Below are 18840 nucleotides of genomic sequence, written 5' to 3'. Positions count from 1 at the left end.
CCGTTTCCTGTATGGAGCTTGTCGTAGTTTGATGACTGTATTTATTTGATTGAAATGTGTGCCGTGAAACTTGGCATTGGCATACTACTTACTCTCTACTACTCACTCTCTACCCCTCTACTACTCTCTACTACCCTACCCCTCTACCCCTCTACTACCCCTCTAACCCACCCCTCTACTACCTCTCTACCCCTCTACCCCACCCCTCTACTACCCCTCTACCCTTCTACCCCTCTACCCCTGTACAACCCCTCTACCCTTCTACCTCTCTACCCCTAAACAACCCTACTACCCCTCTACCCCTCTACTACCCCATTACCCCACTACCCTATGCCCTACTACCCCACTACCCTACTACCCCACAACCCCACTACCCCCCTACTACCCCACTACCCTACTACCCCACTACCCTACTACCCTACTACCCCTTTACCCCTCTACTACCCCTCTACCCCTTACCCACCCCTCTACTACCCCTTGACCCCACTACGACCCCACTACCCCATTACCCCACTACCCCTCTACTACCCCACTATCCCTCTACTACCCTACTACCCCACTACCCTCTACTTCCCCATTGCCCCCTACTACCCTACTAACCCCCTACTACCCTACTACTCTACTACCCCATTACCCCACTACCCCTCTATTACCCCACTATCCAACTACCCCTCTACTACCCCACTATCCTACTACCCCTCTACTACCCCACTACTACCCTGCTATCCCACTACCCCACTACCCCTCTACTACCCCACTACCTCTCTACTACCCCACTATGCCTATACTACCCCAACACCCCACTACCCCTCTACTACACCTTCACTACCCCACACCCCTCTACTACCACACTACCCTACTACCCCACTACCCTACTACCCCTCTAGTACCCCACTTCTACCCCTCTACTACCCCACTATCCCTCTACTACCCCTCTACTATCCCTCTACTACCCCACTACCCTACTACCTTACTACCCCTCTACTACCCTACTACCCTACAACCCCTCTACTACCCCACTACACCACTACCCCTCTATTAGCCCACTACCCTACTACCCCTCTACTACTCCACTACCCCTCTACTACCCCACTACCCCTCTACTACCCCTCTATGTACATAGCAAACAGCATGCGCGTGACCGTAGGTACTGTGGACAGCCCAACGCCATTTTGCATTTTGGTGTCCTAGCAACGAAAATGGTTGTTATTTATTTATTCTTAACTGGCACGTTTCTTAAAAATGCCGCTTACACTGAGTTTGTATTTATTTTGTTGAAACGCGCGCCGTGTAACTTGGTGCATATTTTTTTGTGTTTTTGTTGTTAAAAAGGCTTCTTTCAGTACGCAGCTGGCCGGGGTCTGAAGAATTTGGAAGTATGCAGCTTGCCGCATTTTGGTGTTATAGCACTGGGAATGCCGTTTCCTGTACGGAGCTTGTCGTAGTTTGATGACTGTATTTATTTGATTGAAATGTGTGCCGTGAAACTTGGCATTGGCATACTACTTACTCTCTACTACTCACTCTCTACCCCTCTACTACTCTCTACTACCCTACCCCTCTACCCCTCTACTACCCCTCTAACCCACCCCTCTACTACCTCTCTACCCCTCTACCCCACCCCTCTACTACCCCTCTACCCTTCTACCCCTCTACCCCTGTACAACCCCTCTACCCTTCTACCTCTCTACCCCTAAACAACCCTACTACCCCTCTACCCCTCTACTACCCCATTACCCCACTACCCTACTGCCCTACTACCCCACTACCCTACTACCCCACAACCCCACTACCCCCCTACTACCCCACTACCCTACTACCCCACTACCCTACTACCCTACTACCCCTTTACCCCTCTACTACCCCTCTACCCCTTACCCACCCCTCTACTACCCCTTGACCCCACTACGACCCCACTACCCCATTACCCCACTACCCCTCTACTACCCCACTATCCCTCTACTACCCTACTACCCCACTACCCTCTACTTCCCCATTGCCCCCTACTACCCTACTAACCCCCTACTACCCTACTACTCTACTACCCCATTACCCCACTACCCCTCTATTACCCCACTATCCAACTACCCCTCTACTACCCCACTATCCTACTACCCCTCTACTACCCCACTACTACCCTGCTATCCCACTACCCCACTACCCCTCTACTACCCCACTACCTCTCTACTACCCCACTATGCCTATACTACCCCAACACCCCACTACCCCTCTACTACACCTTCACTACCCCACACCCCTCTACTACCACACTACCCTACTACCCCACTACCCTACTACCCCTCTAGTACCCCACTTCTACCCCTCTACTACCCCACTATCCCTCTACTACCCCTCTACTATCCCTCTACTACCCCACTACCCTACTACCCCACTACCCTACTACCCCTCTACTACCCCTCTACCCCTCTACTTCCCCTCTACTACCCCTCTATTACCCCACTACTACCCCTCTAGTACCCCACTACCACCCCTCTACTTCCCCTCTATCCCACTACCCCTCTACTACCCCACTACCCTACTACCCCACTACCCCCTGCTACCCCAGTACCCCACTACCCTACTACCCCACTATCCTACTACCCCCTACTACTACCCCACTACCCCACTACCCCCTACTACCTCAGTACCCTACTACCCGTCTACTACCCCACTACCCCTCTGCTACCCCACTACCCCTCTACTACCCCACTTCCCTACTACCCCCCCTACTACCATACTACCCCTCTCCTACCCTACTACCCCTCTACTATCCCAGTACCCCTCTACTACCCCTCTACTACTCCACTACTCCTCTACTACCCCTCTACTACCCCAATACCCCTCTACCCCTCTACTACCCCAATACCCCACTACTACCTCAATACCCCTCTACTACCCCACTACTTCCCCTCTATCCCCCTCTTCCCCCTCTTCCCCCTACTATCCCTCTACCCCTCTACGCGCACACATATATATATATTATATATATATATACACAAATATTCATATGCATTTATATATATATGTATGTGTATATACATACATATATAAACATATATATACATCAGCATATCTATATAAATACAAATATAAAATGCATGCATGCATATACATATATGCATACATATGCATGTTATGTACATGAAAGTTTGAAAAACACTAATAAAAACAATGCTAAAAAGCAACCTAATTACAAACAGAATTGCTTTAACTTAAAGGAGGGCGAGACCTATTGCATTTTCAATGCTTGCTCCATCTGTCACTAGGTCGCCCTGCTCCTGCGGATGGCCATTACTCTCAAGACGAGGACCTTTTCAGATTTCGAGTACGAAGCCCTTTCGCGGGGCCGGCTCCTCAGACCTGCTCTCAGTCTCAAAGTGCTTTTCAGAACGGTGTGTTCTGATATATTTCGCTTCCATGCATACCAAGAAACTGCCAAGGGCGCCGAGCTCCCGGGAGTAAATATACAGCTCTGATAGAGCTGTCAGAGGAAAAATGTTCCGTTATATTCAAAGGAAGAGAGAGAGAGGGGTGATAGGAGGCTCGCGCGCATGAGAGAGAGAGAGAGAGAGAGAAAGGAAGAGGGAAGAGAGAGGGAGAGGGAAGAGAGAGAGGGAGAGGGAAGAGAGAGAGGGAGAGAAAGGAAGAGGGAAGAGAGAGGGAGAGGGAAGAGAGAGAGGGAGAGGGAGAAGGCGGAGGCGAGAGAAAGTGGGTACTAGGGAGAGAGAAGGAGCGAGGGGGGGGGTTAGAAGTTGAGAAGGGAGAGATAGGATGTAAGTGGGGAGGGACAGGAGATGAGCAGGGATAGACAGACTGCAACGACCCAGAAGATAATATTTTAGAGGACCGAAGCATAAAGCACTGATATTCACATAGTGAGAAGGGAGATATGGGAGGTGATATTGAAAGAGGTAAACACGGAAACACTAGGTGTAGAATAGAAGAGAGTGCCAGAGGGGAAGGGGAGATCTGAGCGGAAGAGTGAGAGAGCATGATGTTAAGAGAGATTGAAGTGAGAAGTCAGATATAGCAGGTGATTGCTAAGAATGTGAAAAAGGAGGCTTTTGCGCAAAAAGGTAGAACAAGGAAGTTAGAAGCGCCGGGTGACAGGTGGAAGACGGAGATAAGAATGTCAGCTCTTGTATCTCTACCTTTCGCAAGGTCAATCTTTCCTTGCCTGCCCCTGGGTTGTCTCTCTCCTTAGCTTCTCTTTTCGCGTTGTCTGTTTCTCCTCACTTAGCAGGCCCCGCGGACACAGCTTTAGGGATTGCTAAAATCTGCAGCACATACAAGTAGAGTCTGGCGAAACCAAGACCACAACGTGATATGTCACATTGCAATCCCCTCAAACAGTCTTCCAGTCCTAGGGTACTGCCACCGGCATCTCCGACATAAGTCTCTCTGCCGAAAGACGGCGCCATAAACATCTGTACACTCATCTTGCATTAAACTAAAGACTTTCCTGGTGTTTCTGAGCTCTGACTCTCACCACCCACTAGTTCTCACCAACCACTCATGTGACTTCCTTCTTTGAGATTCCTTCTCAGCTCCTTCTCTCTCTGTCCCTCTCTCTCTTTTCCCTCTTTCACTGTGTGCGCCTGTTTACATCTGTCCTCTATTTATGTATCATTCCTTTGTGTTTTCATCCTCGAGTCGATTGTCTCCAGCAATGATGTCACCCTTAGTCGTGCACTCGGTGGTGTCTCAAGCTCTCTCCAGTGCTTTGGTGTCTTGCACCTCTGTTGGCCCATCACTCCCCTCCACCCTCAGCCCGCCGGACCTCCAGAGTACATAGACCGTCAGAACCTTCCTCCACCCCTCCAGGCCCATCTGAGCCGCGGGAAGCCCAGCGGCTCACTGCACCCTGTCGCGGGAGGCGCTACCACGCAAACCAGGCAGGAGGCTGGAGCAGAGCAATCTAAGAAGCCATCTCTGGACTAACTCCCACAGCGCCAGAGGGATTATTAGCAGCGTGGATCAATAGGGCAATCAGGGAGAAACACAGCTTCAGCAAAGCTAGAACACTGGTCTGTACGGCGCCAGGCCAGCTGGGGACAACGCGGGACAGCTGTGCGCGGAGGCGGCCATTATCATTCATGGTCATGAAATGGCGCAGACTTACAGTTACTCAAAATAGGAAGGGACTATTTGTATTTGAAAAAACAAACCGAGAATCTGTTGATTTAGCTTTTCAGTGATGATATTTCGCCTTACCTCCATACTAGTTGTCAGATATGTTCAAATCACTCCTGGCTTGTACATTTTGGTCTGAAAGTCCTGTCACCAACGTATAGGTTTTAAAAAAAAGTTTATATTGCCGTATCACTAATTTCAAAATAGTAAGCTTTTAGCGTAGATGAAAATCAGATTTTTGCAATTTAAAGATATATTGGTTGGGCCTCAGGAATGATGCGACTTTCAGCTTCTCTGTTTTCCACATAATTATGCATTCTCACATGATCATCATCTTCTGCATAACCTGCATATTTCAACCAATCACACATGGCTTGTACATTTTGGTCTGAAAGTCCTGTCACCAACGTATATGTTTAAAAAAAAAGTTTATATTGCCGTATCACTAATTTCAAAATAGTTAGCTTTTAGCGTAGATGAAAATCAGATTTTTGCAGTTTAAAGATATATTGGTTGGGCCTCAGGAATGATGTGACTTTCAGCTTCTCTGTTTTCCACATAATTATGCATTCTCACATGATCCTCATCTTCTGCATAACCTGCATATTTCAACCAAAACATTTTTCTTTCTAGCTTAAAGCTGTGAAAAGTTACTAAAACATGGAACAGAATCGCTAATCATCATGAATAATATCAACAAATAATTTCAACAAAGGAAACAACGCTCAAGATTAGCACAGCGCCTCAAAACTTCACTATACAAGGAAAAAGCTATAGATGGTACTTCTTTCTCAGTTCAAGCAGCCAAACTAAGGAATTCATTACCCCCAAACATAAGATCCACAGATCACTATCTCACCTTCAGAAGACTTCTCAAGAGGTGGCTCTTTCCTACATAACCACCATACTCAAACACTGATGTACAGCATATCCCTGTGTTTTAAACATTTATACTTTGTTTAAATGTATATATCTAGATATGTGTATATCTTTGTACAAATATGTATAATAATGATTTTTTTAAAAAAATATATGGATATTTTTTAGGTCTGCTCGACAAATGCCTATATGTCACTCATGGTTTTATATATATATATATATATATATATATATATATATATATATATATATATATATATATATATATATATATATATATATATATATATATATATATATATATATATATATATATATATATGTAATTCTATGCTAAATATGTTTAGAGGTCACTACATAGATTTCACATAAGTTACTTGATTAGATGCTTGTGGGTTTCTGTTTTATTCATCTATCACAATGTGTAAATATTATCATAGTTATTTTATCTACAGGTGCTGTATTACACGGATAACAATGATGAGAAACCTTTGTCCAGAGAGTGTTAACCTATGTAAAAATATCAACAAAAAAAAAGTAATGCAATCACAAAATGTGCCACATTATGCTGCATAATCAGCCTTTTCTTGCAGCATAATTCAGTCAACCATGCCACATAATTTGGCCCTTCATTTTCACACAATTGTAGTGGCCCTTTGTATACCCAGCTCTACTCATCTCTGATTCCATGACATGAAAATACCTTTACTAGTAAAACATCCTGATGCTCAGACAACAGTGATTATTTTTAGGGCTGCAAGTGAGGTGCCGTATTGAAGGATCCTCGATTACCAGAATCAAGAGGAGTCGGACCGACACTAAATAGACATGGGATAAAGAAGCTCTACTAGAGGAGATACAGCAGTGTGAGGCATAGAAAAGGTGCGATGAGAGGAGGCACCCATATATATTTATGTATATATTCCAACACAATATAGAGTTTAAAATGTAACTTAATTCACTAGATTATCAAAACAAAACTATCAACTGCCATAATAATGTGATTGTAAGCATCTACATGTAAATAAAGATTCAATATACTTAACTCACTATACATTTAACGCGCCAATAAATATAATCTTCAAGTTTAGTAGATGTGGAGTTACAGATAGTGATAGGATAGATAGATAGATAGATAGATAGATAGCTAGCTAGCTAGCTAGATAGATAGATAGATAGATAGATAGATAGATAGATAGATAGATAGATAGATAGATAGATAGATAGATAGATAGATAGATAGATAGATATTAACCTTCACGATTTTATGGTAGCAGATATTTTTTCTGGACAATACTTAAAGCTCAATATTGGGTCATACAACGGCTCCTTTGTGGCTATGAGCATGCCAGCAGTTGTGGTAAGTTATAATGTAGAGGCTAATTCTATAAGGAGACCTGCAGATGTAATTCGAGCTCTTACCTCCCGCTGACGACGAAGCAAGTAACGAGGAATACCAGGAGGACAATCCCGCCTGCGATGGAGATAGCCAGAATGGTGGCCTGGTTTGGGTCTCCAATGGCGATCATATCTATAGAACAAATAACATACAATCATGCTTTAGTTTAACTTTATCCTGCTCAAGGTTTGCTTGAAAATACATTAGGAAGGGTAATGTGAATGAAACATTAGAATGTATGCACATTGCAGTTTTCTACCAGCGAGGAGATGTAGTTTGTATAGAATCGTGTGTTGGAAATTGCTGTTAGCAGAAGGGGTTAGTAACAATGCTTGGAGAAGGACAAACCTACCCTTTGCAACAACTACACCACCTCACCCTGGCTGTCTGAGAGGCAGGCTGGAATGCTCCTTGTATTCCCAGAGAGCAAGAAAGTCCTCTACGGTTTGACCACTTGGTGCCTAGAGCTCCACTTCATACTGACCAACCTCACAGAGGCAAGATCAGTGTGGGCCTGCACAGCTTTTTTGGTTAAACTTAAAGCTGAATCATTCTACTCCCCAACCCCACGTTTAGACAAACCTTGAAGCTCTGCCAGAGGCCATGCTGTTCTACCTGCTTAGAGATTTATCTCTAAGGAGACCCCTCAGCCAGCCCTGGAGACCTAAGGAGTGGCCTACAGACTCTTGAAACACTTCAGGAATTCTTTGCCAGATATGGTTGAGAGCTAGGTTCTGCAGTTAAGCACAGGTGAGCCTCCTGACAAGCATGATCCACTGCACAGACATTTTCTGGTTACTTTGTGCACCCTGTGATGTTTCCTGGTATTCTCTGTATATGGCCCAGAGTGGCATCAACCTGGGCCATTATCCTCTTCTGGCCAGTGTATCTGAAGAGTTCCCAGGTCATAGGCCCTTGGCCCTCTGGTCATTTGACACTTAGAGGGTTCTCTGGCTAGTTAGCTTTATAGCCTGCCAGCCTTGCACCACTGGTCCTGAGCTCACAGATGGACCAGGGCACCAGTTTGTGTTCCCCTTTTCTCTTAGATATCGATAGCAAGACTGAATGTATCATATTCAGCAACATCTACAAAAAATGACTCTCCTAGATCATACTGGAGTAAATGAGTCACCAACTCATCAACAGCTGAAATCACTAGGATTCATCATATATCACTCTCTACCTCTAGACCCAAATCATCAAGAAAAGGCACACTGCCTGGTATCAACAGTCACACCTACCAAAATAAATCCCGCTATACCTCCTTAAAGCCTCCTTTAGAACCATCATATGAGTCCTAGTCCCCTTCGACCTGCACACTTGAAAAGCCATACTCTTCATCATCCCCTCAGCCAGGTGACCCCAGTGAAGATAGCCGTGACAACTTCTGTCCTTTTTGTCACCGAATAAACACATATGACCACATCGTTCTGACTTTAAAGGAACATCAATAGCAACATATGCAAAGTTGAATATTCGTTAAAACCTGTTGTGTTTCCTACAATACAGTAATAACTAACACCACCCCTTTCTGAATGAAAAATGACAGAAGCCATATACATGGATATCAAGAACTTTAGGAAATTAAAGAGCATTAAACAAGCCCTGTCAATGTGTGCACCAAGGGTTACTGAGCACTACTGCAGTACAGAGTAGGCTTGCTCACTCAGCTTTCCATCTCAGAAAGAAAACAGAAATTCATCTCTTCAAGGAGCACCTCATCCACTATTGATAAGAACCTCACAAATTAGTGTTTTTTTCCCTCCTCGGACCCACCTAGACGAAGTACAGCGCTGCGCTGCTTGTCAGCTGACATCAGGCTACACATGTAATAAGTCATACATGGATGCTTGCATGTGGCACACACCAAAGCATCTAACAAAAGTTTGCCGACAAGCCATTGAGGGGATGGGATACATATAGAATGGTCTATAAGAAAGTATGTAGAGAGAGGATGTTCCACCATCAAGGGAATGTCGTACAAATAGAAGAATATATAGTGAAGAGTGCCCAGTGAGTGGGATCTACCATTATGTAATGCGTATACAAATAATGATGTGTGTAGACTGAGGGTGAGCTGCAATGAAACATACAGAATAACCCATTGAATATGTGCCTAATTAAACTCTGTCCTGTATATATTTCAATGCAAATATAATTCTGCTAGTTGAGGTATTGATGATCTAGTAAATATATCTATAAGGATTTTAATGCATGGGAAAGCGCACACAGAGATAATAGGTCAGGAATTGAAATTATACATAGGTAATGCATGTACACTGCCTATCCCCTTCTTTCCAACACACATAGATTCCTTGCCTGTTTATTCTTCTCTTCCTGACTATAATCCTTACTGATCTGGTCTATAATCCCTTCAGACTGTCCCTACTCTGGGGTGATCCCAGACTGCATGTGATTACATTTTTTTTTGCACAAATCCTCTGTGTGTCCATAGTTACATCTAAAAAACTAAACCCAGTGGGAGAAGGGATTGAGTAGGCGCAGTGGTGCTTAGCTGAACATGACCGGTTCCCTTAGCAGTTCACATCCACTCTCTTGGCTCTCAAATCTCCCTTCATTATTGTTCAGCAGCTTCTTCATTACAGTTTGACCTTCTCTCAAAGATAGCAGCATAGACTGGCTCTTGTTAGTCCTCTCCCTTTATGATGTAGTTCTAGCTCTTGAGTCCACAGCGGTTAATCTACCTGTTAACAAAATCTACGACTACACAGTATTGTTTATTTCTCAGTCATTATCCATATCAATTTAGCAATCAATCATACCCCTATTCACTGGCATGATCCCACCCAGTTGTCAGTTCATCGATCCATCATGGTGATCCACAGGAAAAGGGAGAGTATTTAAGGGGTTCTGGGAGAATTGTTTTTTTTTCTCTAAAGGGTGAGTGAGAACAAAGGCTAATTGAGACTGTAATTATTCTCAAGTAAATTTAGATGTAATACTCCCAGGCTGTCACTAGGAAAGGAGAGTTGTAGTAACAGTGGACACATGGGGGTGACATGACTCCAGCACAACAAGAGAAGGATGAGTGTGGAGTTATAGCCAACAAAGCACAAACTTAAATGAAACAGAGGTGTGATTTTGAAGAAGGGCCTGGTACCCAACACTATGAAGAGAGTGCTAGTGGTGGAGACCTGTCAGGATACAAAACTCCAGTGGGTAATTTGTAAGATAATTAGTGCCGGTGCCCAAAGCTGCGCTCAGAAGCATTTGGCCGGTGCTATTAAATGCCATCGGACTGAATACCAACGATTTGCCGTCTTGAATACACCCTGGGCCTCTTTAAATCCAGCACCAGACATTCCCTGCCTCTGTAGTTCACCCCTCTAGGTTTCTGCGTGTTCCCTTTGTGACAGTTCTTCCGTCTTTCTCTTCCTCCTTCTTTTCCCTTTGTGTGCTTTTCCTCTCCTGCTTGTGGGAAATGTCTGAAGATAAAAAATAAGTATCAGTCCCCAAAAATGAGTGCTGGTGTGCCCCACCAGCAACCACTGGCTCACATTAAGCCCTGCAAAACTCTATGTGGAAAGTGGTTGAGGTGGTGAATGTTCCTCAGGTAACCATACCTCTGAAAAGAGAGCATAGAGATGATAAGAGTCAATGTGATGAACTCCATAAATGGTGGGGACTTACCTTCGTTGCTTGTTTCAAGCTCTATCTCCCCTCCGTATGTTCCAAAGCCGCCTTCAGTGTGGGCGCGAACTCGGAAAACGTAGGTAGTCCCTGGTTTCAAGCCATCCACCGTCATGATGTTGGATCTGGTTTTAAGAACGGTGTAATTTTGCTCTTTTTGATTCTGTCATTGAAACATACAAAAAGAATAATCAGAACTCGGCATCCTTACGGGATCTCTCCTCATCCTTAACTGTCGGCAGAGAGGTTGAGTACGCTTGACAGTGACTGATTCCCTTTCCCACTTGTCAAGTCAAGGGCATGAAGGTGCCTTAGAATATAATGCAGTTGTAATAAGGCAGATGGGATATCCATCATGTCTGTGTAGGAGTAACCCAACGGCCAAACTCTAAATCAGGCCTCAAGGCACTGGAGCTGAAGAGTGCATCACCTCTGCCTGTGCCAAGCCAGAGCAGGGGCAGAATAAGTACCCTTTGGTTACTTCTGCTTACAGAGTACATTTGACAACCATTCATTTGATAAACATGGTGTATATATATATAGTAGGAGTGAGGGAAATTGCTGGACTTATCTTAACCAATTTTTTGAAGGTTTTTTTTAAATTTTACAAACATTGCAAAATTTGAAAAGTTTGAAAACTTATAAAACGCAAGAAAAACATATAAGAACGTACTTTAATCAAAAAAATGTGCAGAAACAGTCTCCAACAAATGTATTCATTTATTTTTTGCAGGAAGTGTCACTTGCATGCAAAGCTGTGTGGAAGTTGATCAATTTAGTAATTTTACAAACTTAAAAATTCTCAGTTTAGCAAAACTGTTCTCATGCGTTTTTATTTCCGCATCTCCCTACCATAAACTCTAAAGAGTAAACTAAAGGAAAGATTGAATTATGTGCATTACAGGACATAATCCGATGAAACAGAAGGTGGGAATCAGTAGAAAACAGATCATTAGGTCTCGCCTGACCCAGCGCATGCGCTGGTCTGGCGAGACTTATTGAGAGGGCTCCAAAAAGTGCTACCAGGCCAGCCTAGAGCTACTGTGCATGTGCGCGGGCGCGCGCGCCGCGCTTTACCGTGATTACTTTCACTTTCGCGGCCACACGGCCGCTTTGATGTTTGATCGTGATCGCGATCACTTTCACTTCCGCGGCCGCTTTGCATAGCCAATAGGTCTCGCTTTTGGAACCTTACAAGTATTTAGTTATGCAACTGTTGCATGGTTAGACACTTATAAAGTCCCAAAGGCGAGACTTATTGGCTATGCCAATGCTTGTTTTTAAAGTGAAATGGGGCTAAAACGCAGCACACTGTCAAATTTAATGGGCGATGAACACAGCATACTGGCAGCTGAAAGGGAAAACGTTTCTAACAAAGCATAGCCTTACATAGGAAGCAAATACATTTCAATATATACACACAATGCAAGCCATCATTGGACTTCTTTGTGAAAACCCCCACATTGCAGTACCCCATCATTGCCCAACACATCCGGTCTGTTCTCCCACTCCTGTGATTCTTCACACCCCACAAATTAATATTGCGCTTATTATATTCATTTACGCCTATGTTGCCAAACACATGTCCTGATGATAAGCCATGCCGCAGCATAAGCTTTGATGTTTCCTGGATTTCCCCTTCCGCCTTCCCATACTTTCACATCTTCACTCGCCTATTTCCCTTTCACCACCTTAAACCCTCACTCACCTTATGCTGTTAGTCCCTCTCTGTCAAACTCCATTGCACCCTATGTCACCTCTTTCCCTTCTACCTCTGTCCTTTCGGCGCTATAACCAACACTCCCTCCTCATCCTTCATATTCCCTCCTACCCTCTCTCAATCCTCACTCGTGGAGATTTTCTCGACCCTTTCCGCAGCAAAAGGATGCTCCAATACCAATCATAAGCCTGCTGCTCAGTGGCCCCTGCGTTTGCCAGCTGTGGCGGGGGCATGTAAGAGCGGGGGGCTGGCAAATCCCGACCGCAAGTAAGAGAGGGCGGGGGGTGCTGCCAATTCCTGTGGCAGCCACCCTGTGAAGGGTGCAGGTAAGGGAGGGGGGAGGCCACCGTCCCCAAAACTTGTGCTGACCGGGGTGAATCTCCCCCCTGCTACACCACTGTTGCTCCTGGTATTTAGAGTTAAGCAAGAGTGGAGTAATAAGAATCTGTTCAACAATATCATGGAGCTTGTCAAAAGGACTTCACCTGCTCTTTGATGCTATTAGTATCAAAGGAAGTGAATTCAGATGACAATGATGCCATGACATCATAGGAAGTGACATTGCGGAAGTTGGCTAACCTCTTCCGTGCATCAGACGGCCCCCGGCCGTCTGACGTCACAGTGGGCGTGGGCGTGTGCGAAGGACGGCCGGGGGCCGTCTGAAGCGCACACGTGTCAAATTTCTCGGCACCGCGGGGGAATTCTGGCTGCATCGAAGCGGTTAAAAATTATACTAAGTGTGATTAAAAGATTTGCACCATCACACTTCTGATAACAGGTGCTATCACCCAGCTACATCAAGTTGTCAGATTGGTTAATTCACAGGGATTGCTAGGGGTTTCAAACAACACAGGCATTTCCAAAGTCAACAGGGGGTTGACACTTGTAATCAAGTGCTGACAAAAGGAATCAAACATACCTGCTGCATTCCGAAACCATTTTTAAGAAAAACATTGCTGAGTTTACAATGTATTGATGAGATAAATAAGGAAATATGTAATGACACAGTGTACTCATCAAAAGTAAAAGAGTCTCTTATGAATTTTAGTAGCTGCGGAAGAATACACCAAGGATCAGTCTAGGACAGAAAATAGGCCTGCCCACCAAAATAAAAGTATCCCGATTAGCAAACATGGTCTCATATTACACAAGTGCCCCGGGGGCACAGCAGGAATTTGAGCCCGCTTTGTGCGCCCCCGGGGCACTTTGGTATTACAGAGGGGGACGCAGATGCTTGCGCGGCCCCTTCTGTAATACAGATAGCACTGGGGCACATGTAGCGCCAGCGATATCGAGAGAGGGCGTTCCCTAATTGGCATGGGAGTGTGGTCCCATGCAAACAAGGAAATCTCTTTGCCTCTGCTCTTGCCTCAAAAAGGTGGCTCACTTTCAGTACACTTGATATAGATAGCATTTTGAAGGGAAAAAAGGGTTTACATGGACCCCGCCCAGACATCCCATTGCTTTTAAACAGCTGCTCCGTATTTCTCTTGCATGGGCTGTCCTGGGGGCAGTGTGAGTTCACGGTCGCCCTGAGGGCAGCGCATTCTTCCTAACAGGGCACACTTTCCTTGTTTGCACCTGAGACACCTCCTTTAAGGTACGCCGTGGTGCAAACAGGAAAAGTGTGCCCTATCTGTAATAGGGCCCCAGATAGCTAAAAGAGTGGTCTACATTTTCAAATCAAGGTGGTTTTAAACATTTAGGGCCATATGTGGGTAAATTACATTTACCAATTCTTAAATACCGAATTTTACCGATTCGGTATTTATGAATCGGTAAATGTTATGTAGGTAAATAATTACCGATTCGGTATATGTCGGTATTTTAGAATCGGTATTTACCGATTCGGTAATGGCAACTGGCTTCCCATTCATTCCTATGGGCCTGGAGGCCCATAGGAATGAATGGGACGCCAGTTGCCATTACCGAATCGGTAAATACCGAATCGGTAATGGGGGAGGCATCATCATGGGTGGCAGGGTGTCACATAGACACCCTGTTGCACCCCTGATTTGTCCATGTGTGCACGTGTGGCGCACATACATGCCCTAAGGGCATGTATGTCTGCCACATTGCACACTTCAAATGGAAAAAAAATCTTTTTTTACAGGTATTCATCATTTACCATCAACTTTTAGTTGGTGGTAAATAACGAATCCCCACACCAACGACACACTCCCCCTACATATCATTTCAGGATTCGGAATTTACCGAATCGGTAAAATTACCGATTCGGTAATTTTACCGATTCGGTAAATTACCGAATCCTGAAATATGCCCCCTACATACCAAAAGCCTAAATACCGGTCGGTAACGGGATATTTACCGAAAATCGTCCGTTACCGACCGGTATTTGGCTTCCTACATATGGCCCTTAAAGAGGAGTTATGTAGGTGTTTTGCAAAGTATGGGAGTCTGCATGCATTTATGCTGGCTGCCGGCAATGTTTGCGGTAACATCAATAAATTCAACAGTACAAAGCAGCACAACGAACCATAAAAAAGGCCACGAATAATCAAAAAGCTGCATCTTACATTGAACTGTCAGACCAGCACTTCTGGCACTGCCAGATTACTCTATAGGTCAGCCTGACACTGAAATCACCCAAACACCAATAGAATGAACATGAGACAAAATCCTTTGAGCTGATCCACGATAAAATTGACAATTTCTCCAGCCAATTGCTGAAGGTTCTTGAGCCACAGAAACCAATGGGGAGTATGTCTACAATGCAATACTTTCTCCATGAATGATGCCTACAATATGATATATCAAACCTAAACAAATAGGGCAGCAATTTAAACCTGTTGCTAATTTACACACTGCTCAAAGAAGAAGGCCTTCTTAATTAGAATTTCCACCCGACAAGACTCCGAGAATATTCCTTCGCTTCACCTTGACAAAATCCCTCTGCTCTTCATAGGAGGCACATTGTAAAGTGTCCTTCCTATATTAAGGCTGTGGATGTTCCTGTAAACAACTAAGTAGAATCCCATTATTACATCAACCACTAGATCAATAGGTATTCATAAAGCACAGCTTATCACCCAAGAGGGTATCAGTCAAAGAGCCAGGTCTTGAGTCCCTTCCTGAAGTGAGACATTGATGGTGAACTACGGAGGTGGAGGTGAAGGGTGTTCCAGGATTTGGTGGTGAGGTGGGAGAAGGAGCGTCTTCCTGTGTGGCAGCATCGAATGTGAGGTATTTGTGCGAGGGCAAGGTGAGCGGAGGTTCCTGAGATGTAGGTGGAAGTTCAGGCAGTGGTTTCTCAGGCAGGTCCTAGGTTGTGGAGGGCTTTGTAGGGGTGTGTCAGTAGCTTGACTTGGCATCTCTTCTGGATGGGGAGCCAATGGAGGTCTTTGAGGTGCTGGGTGATGTGGGTCTGCTTGGACAGTCGGAGGGTCATTCTCGCTACTACATTTTGGATTACCTGGAGTCTTCTCATGAGTTTGGTGGTGGTTCCTGTGTAGAGTGTGTTGCTGTAGTCTGGCTGGCTGGTGATGAGGGCCTCTGTCAGTTTTCCTGGCGATGATGGGGAGTCACTTGAAGACTTTGCGGTGCATGCAGAGAGTGTGGAAGCAGGCTGAGGAGACGGTTTTAACCTCCCATTTCTTGGAGAGTTTTCTGTCCAGTGTGATGCCGAGGCTGCAGGCATGGTCTTTTAGAGTGGGGGTGGGTCTGAGTTCCGATGGCCATCAAGAGTAGTTTCAAAGTGTGGTGTGTCTGTCAAAGACAGTACTTCAGTTTTGTCAGTGTTGAGTTTCAGGCAGTTTTTCTTTATCCAGGCTGAGATGTTCATCATACAGTTGTGGAAGTTGGTCTTCATCGTGATAGGGTCTGCTGATAGTGAGAGGATGAGCTGGGTGTCATCGGTGTAGGAGATGATGTTGATAACAAAAACTCCTAGGCAATATCAAAAAAGTAAACAAATTACACAATATCTATGACACTAAGAAGACCAAGAAAGACGGAAAAAATATGTTCAAAGTTGTTACTATTTTAAAAATTTCTTCTCATATTATTTAAACGCGCGTTTCGAGTTAATATAGATATTGCCACTTCTTAACCTTTTATTTACACATATTAATTAAATGTAATGTGTTAAATATTGTGTTTCGTTTTTTAAATGTTTTGTATAAATATCATATGTTTAAATAATATGAGAAGAAATTATTAAAATAGTAACAACTTGGAACATATTTTTTCCGTCTTTCTTGGTCTTCTTAGTGTCATAGATATTGTGTAATTTGTTTACTTTATTGATATTGCCTGGGAGTTTTTGTCATTACTATTCAAGTCCCTGTCCTAGGAATTGAACTATTCATTGTTCAGGGGGTCCTTGTTTTTTCTCATTTGGAGATGGTGTTGATGTCATGGGTTCTAACGATCTTTGCGAGTTGTGTCATGTAGATATTGAAGAGGGTTGGACTGAGGGATGAGCCTTGAGGGACTCCGCAGATGGTGGGCTTGTACTGCCAATGCTCAATAGGTGAGCATTGGGCCCATTTTGTTAACCATGGTTCTTTTCAAATCAAAAATGCAGAGGTAAGAGATAAACAAAACAATTTTCACATACTATTGGCGATAAACTGTATTTAACAGGTACTGCTTTCTTTAGAATGATGTATGTATTGTATTGTTTTGTATTGTAATTGCATTTATATGGTGCTTACTACCCCTGACGAGGCGCCAAAATGCCTTTTCAGAGAGTAGCACGCTACCCCGGAACCCATAAAGGATTAGTGTTGTGTTAGTATAGTGAAATATTAAAGTAATTTGAGTGCTGAATAGGTTAGTCAGTTATTTGGATACAGAAGGATAGCAGAGGGGTAGCAGAGGGAAAAAGATTTGCATTTATATCGTGCTTGTTACCTCTGATGGGGTGTTAAAGTGATTTTTTTCGGCGTGTAGCACGTTACTCCGGAACCCATAAAGGATTAGTGGTAAATTAGTAAAGTGAAATATGAAAGTAATTTGAGTGGTGGATATTAGTCAGTTGTTTGGATTGAGAAGGATAGCATGGGATAGACTAGGGAAAAAAGGTTTGCATTTATATAGCGCTTGTTACCCCTAATGGGGTGTTGAAGCACTTTCTTGGCGAGTAGCATGCTGCTCCAGAACCCATAAGGATAAGTGGTGAATTAGTATAGTGAAATATGAAAGTAATTTGAGTGGTGGATATTAATTAGTTATTTGGATTGAGAAGGATAGCGGAGGGATAGAAGAGGGAAAAGGTTTGCATTTATATAGCACTTGTTACCCTTGATGGGGCGTTGAAGCGCTTTCATTGGTGAGTAGAACGCTACTCCGGAACCCATTAAAGGATTAGTGTTGAATTAGTATAGTGAAATATGAAAGTAATTTGAGTGGTGGATATTAGTCAGTTATTTTGGATTGAGAAGGATAGTGGAGGGATAAAAGAGGGAAAAGGTTTGCATTTATATAGCGCTTGCTACCCTAATGAGGTGTTGAAGTGCTTTTTTTGGCGAGTGGCATGATACTCTGGAACTCATAAAGGATTAGTGGTGAATTTGTATAGTGAAATATGAAATTTGAGAAGTGGACATGTTAGTCTGTTATTTCGATTGAAAAGAATAGTGGAGGGATAGGAGAGAAAGTTTTGGACTTTTTTTTCTTTTGGAGGTCATAGTAATAGTGGGAGGCATGGGATGAGTAAAAAGGGATGTGGAGGGGAAGAGTCAGAGGGAAGAGTTTAGAAAGTCTAGTTTTGGGGGATCAGTATAGTAAAAGAGGTGTCAGGTGGTGCAAGGAGGGGTAGAGTAGGAGATAGTCTAAAAAGGGCTATTTTGGGGATCATAGTAGTGGTATGGGGTTTGGGATGAATGAGAGCGAGGAGGTAATGGATATATTGATAGAGGTATAGGGTGAGAAATAGGCTAGTGCATTGGAAAGAGTAGTAGAAAGTGGTTTGAGATGAGTCAGAGAGTTGAGGTAGAAGATATATTGAGAGAGGTACAGGGTGAGAAATAGGGTAGTGTATTGGATATGCTGAATTAGAAGAAAGTAATCAATATAAAGATCCATAAGTACATGG

At 43.9% G+C, this 18840-nt stretch overlaps 1 protein-coding gene across 2 annotated transcripts in view; it reads right to left on the bottom strand.

Annotated features, from left to right (window-relative positions):
* The window catches only part of LOC146785376 (ephrin type-A receptor 3-like), a 540333-nt gene that overhangs the window by 164613 nt on the left and 356880 nt on the right, over positions 1-18840 (bottom strand). For both annotated transcript variants that reach the window (XM_085634371.1, XM_085634372.1), the window contains exons 7-8: positions 11063-11225; positions 7435-7543 (exon numbers count right to left, since the gene is read on the bottom strand). In XM_085634371.1, the coding sequence (XP_085490497.1) occupies positions 7435-7543; positions 11063-11225 (272 nt within the window). The remainder of the gene's footprint in view (positions 1-7434; positions 7544-11062; positions 11226-18840) is intronic.

The sequence above is a fragment of the Triturus cristatus genome, chromosome 11, assembly GCF_964204655.1.
Source record: "Triturus cristatus chromosome 11, aTriCri1.1, whole genome shotgun sequence".
NCBI lineage: Eukaryota > Metazoa > Chordata > Amphibia > Caudata > Salamandridae > Triturus > Triturus cristatus.
This window is presented reverse-complemented; position numbering and strand designations above follow the sequence as displayed.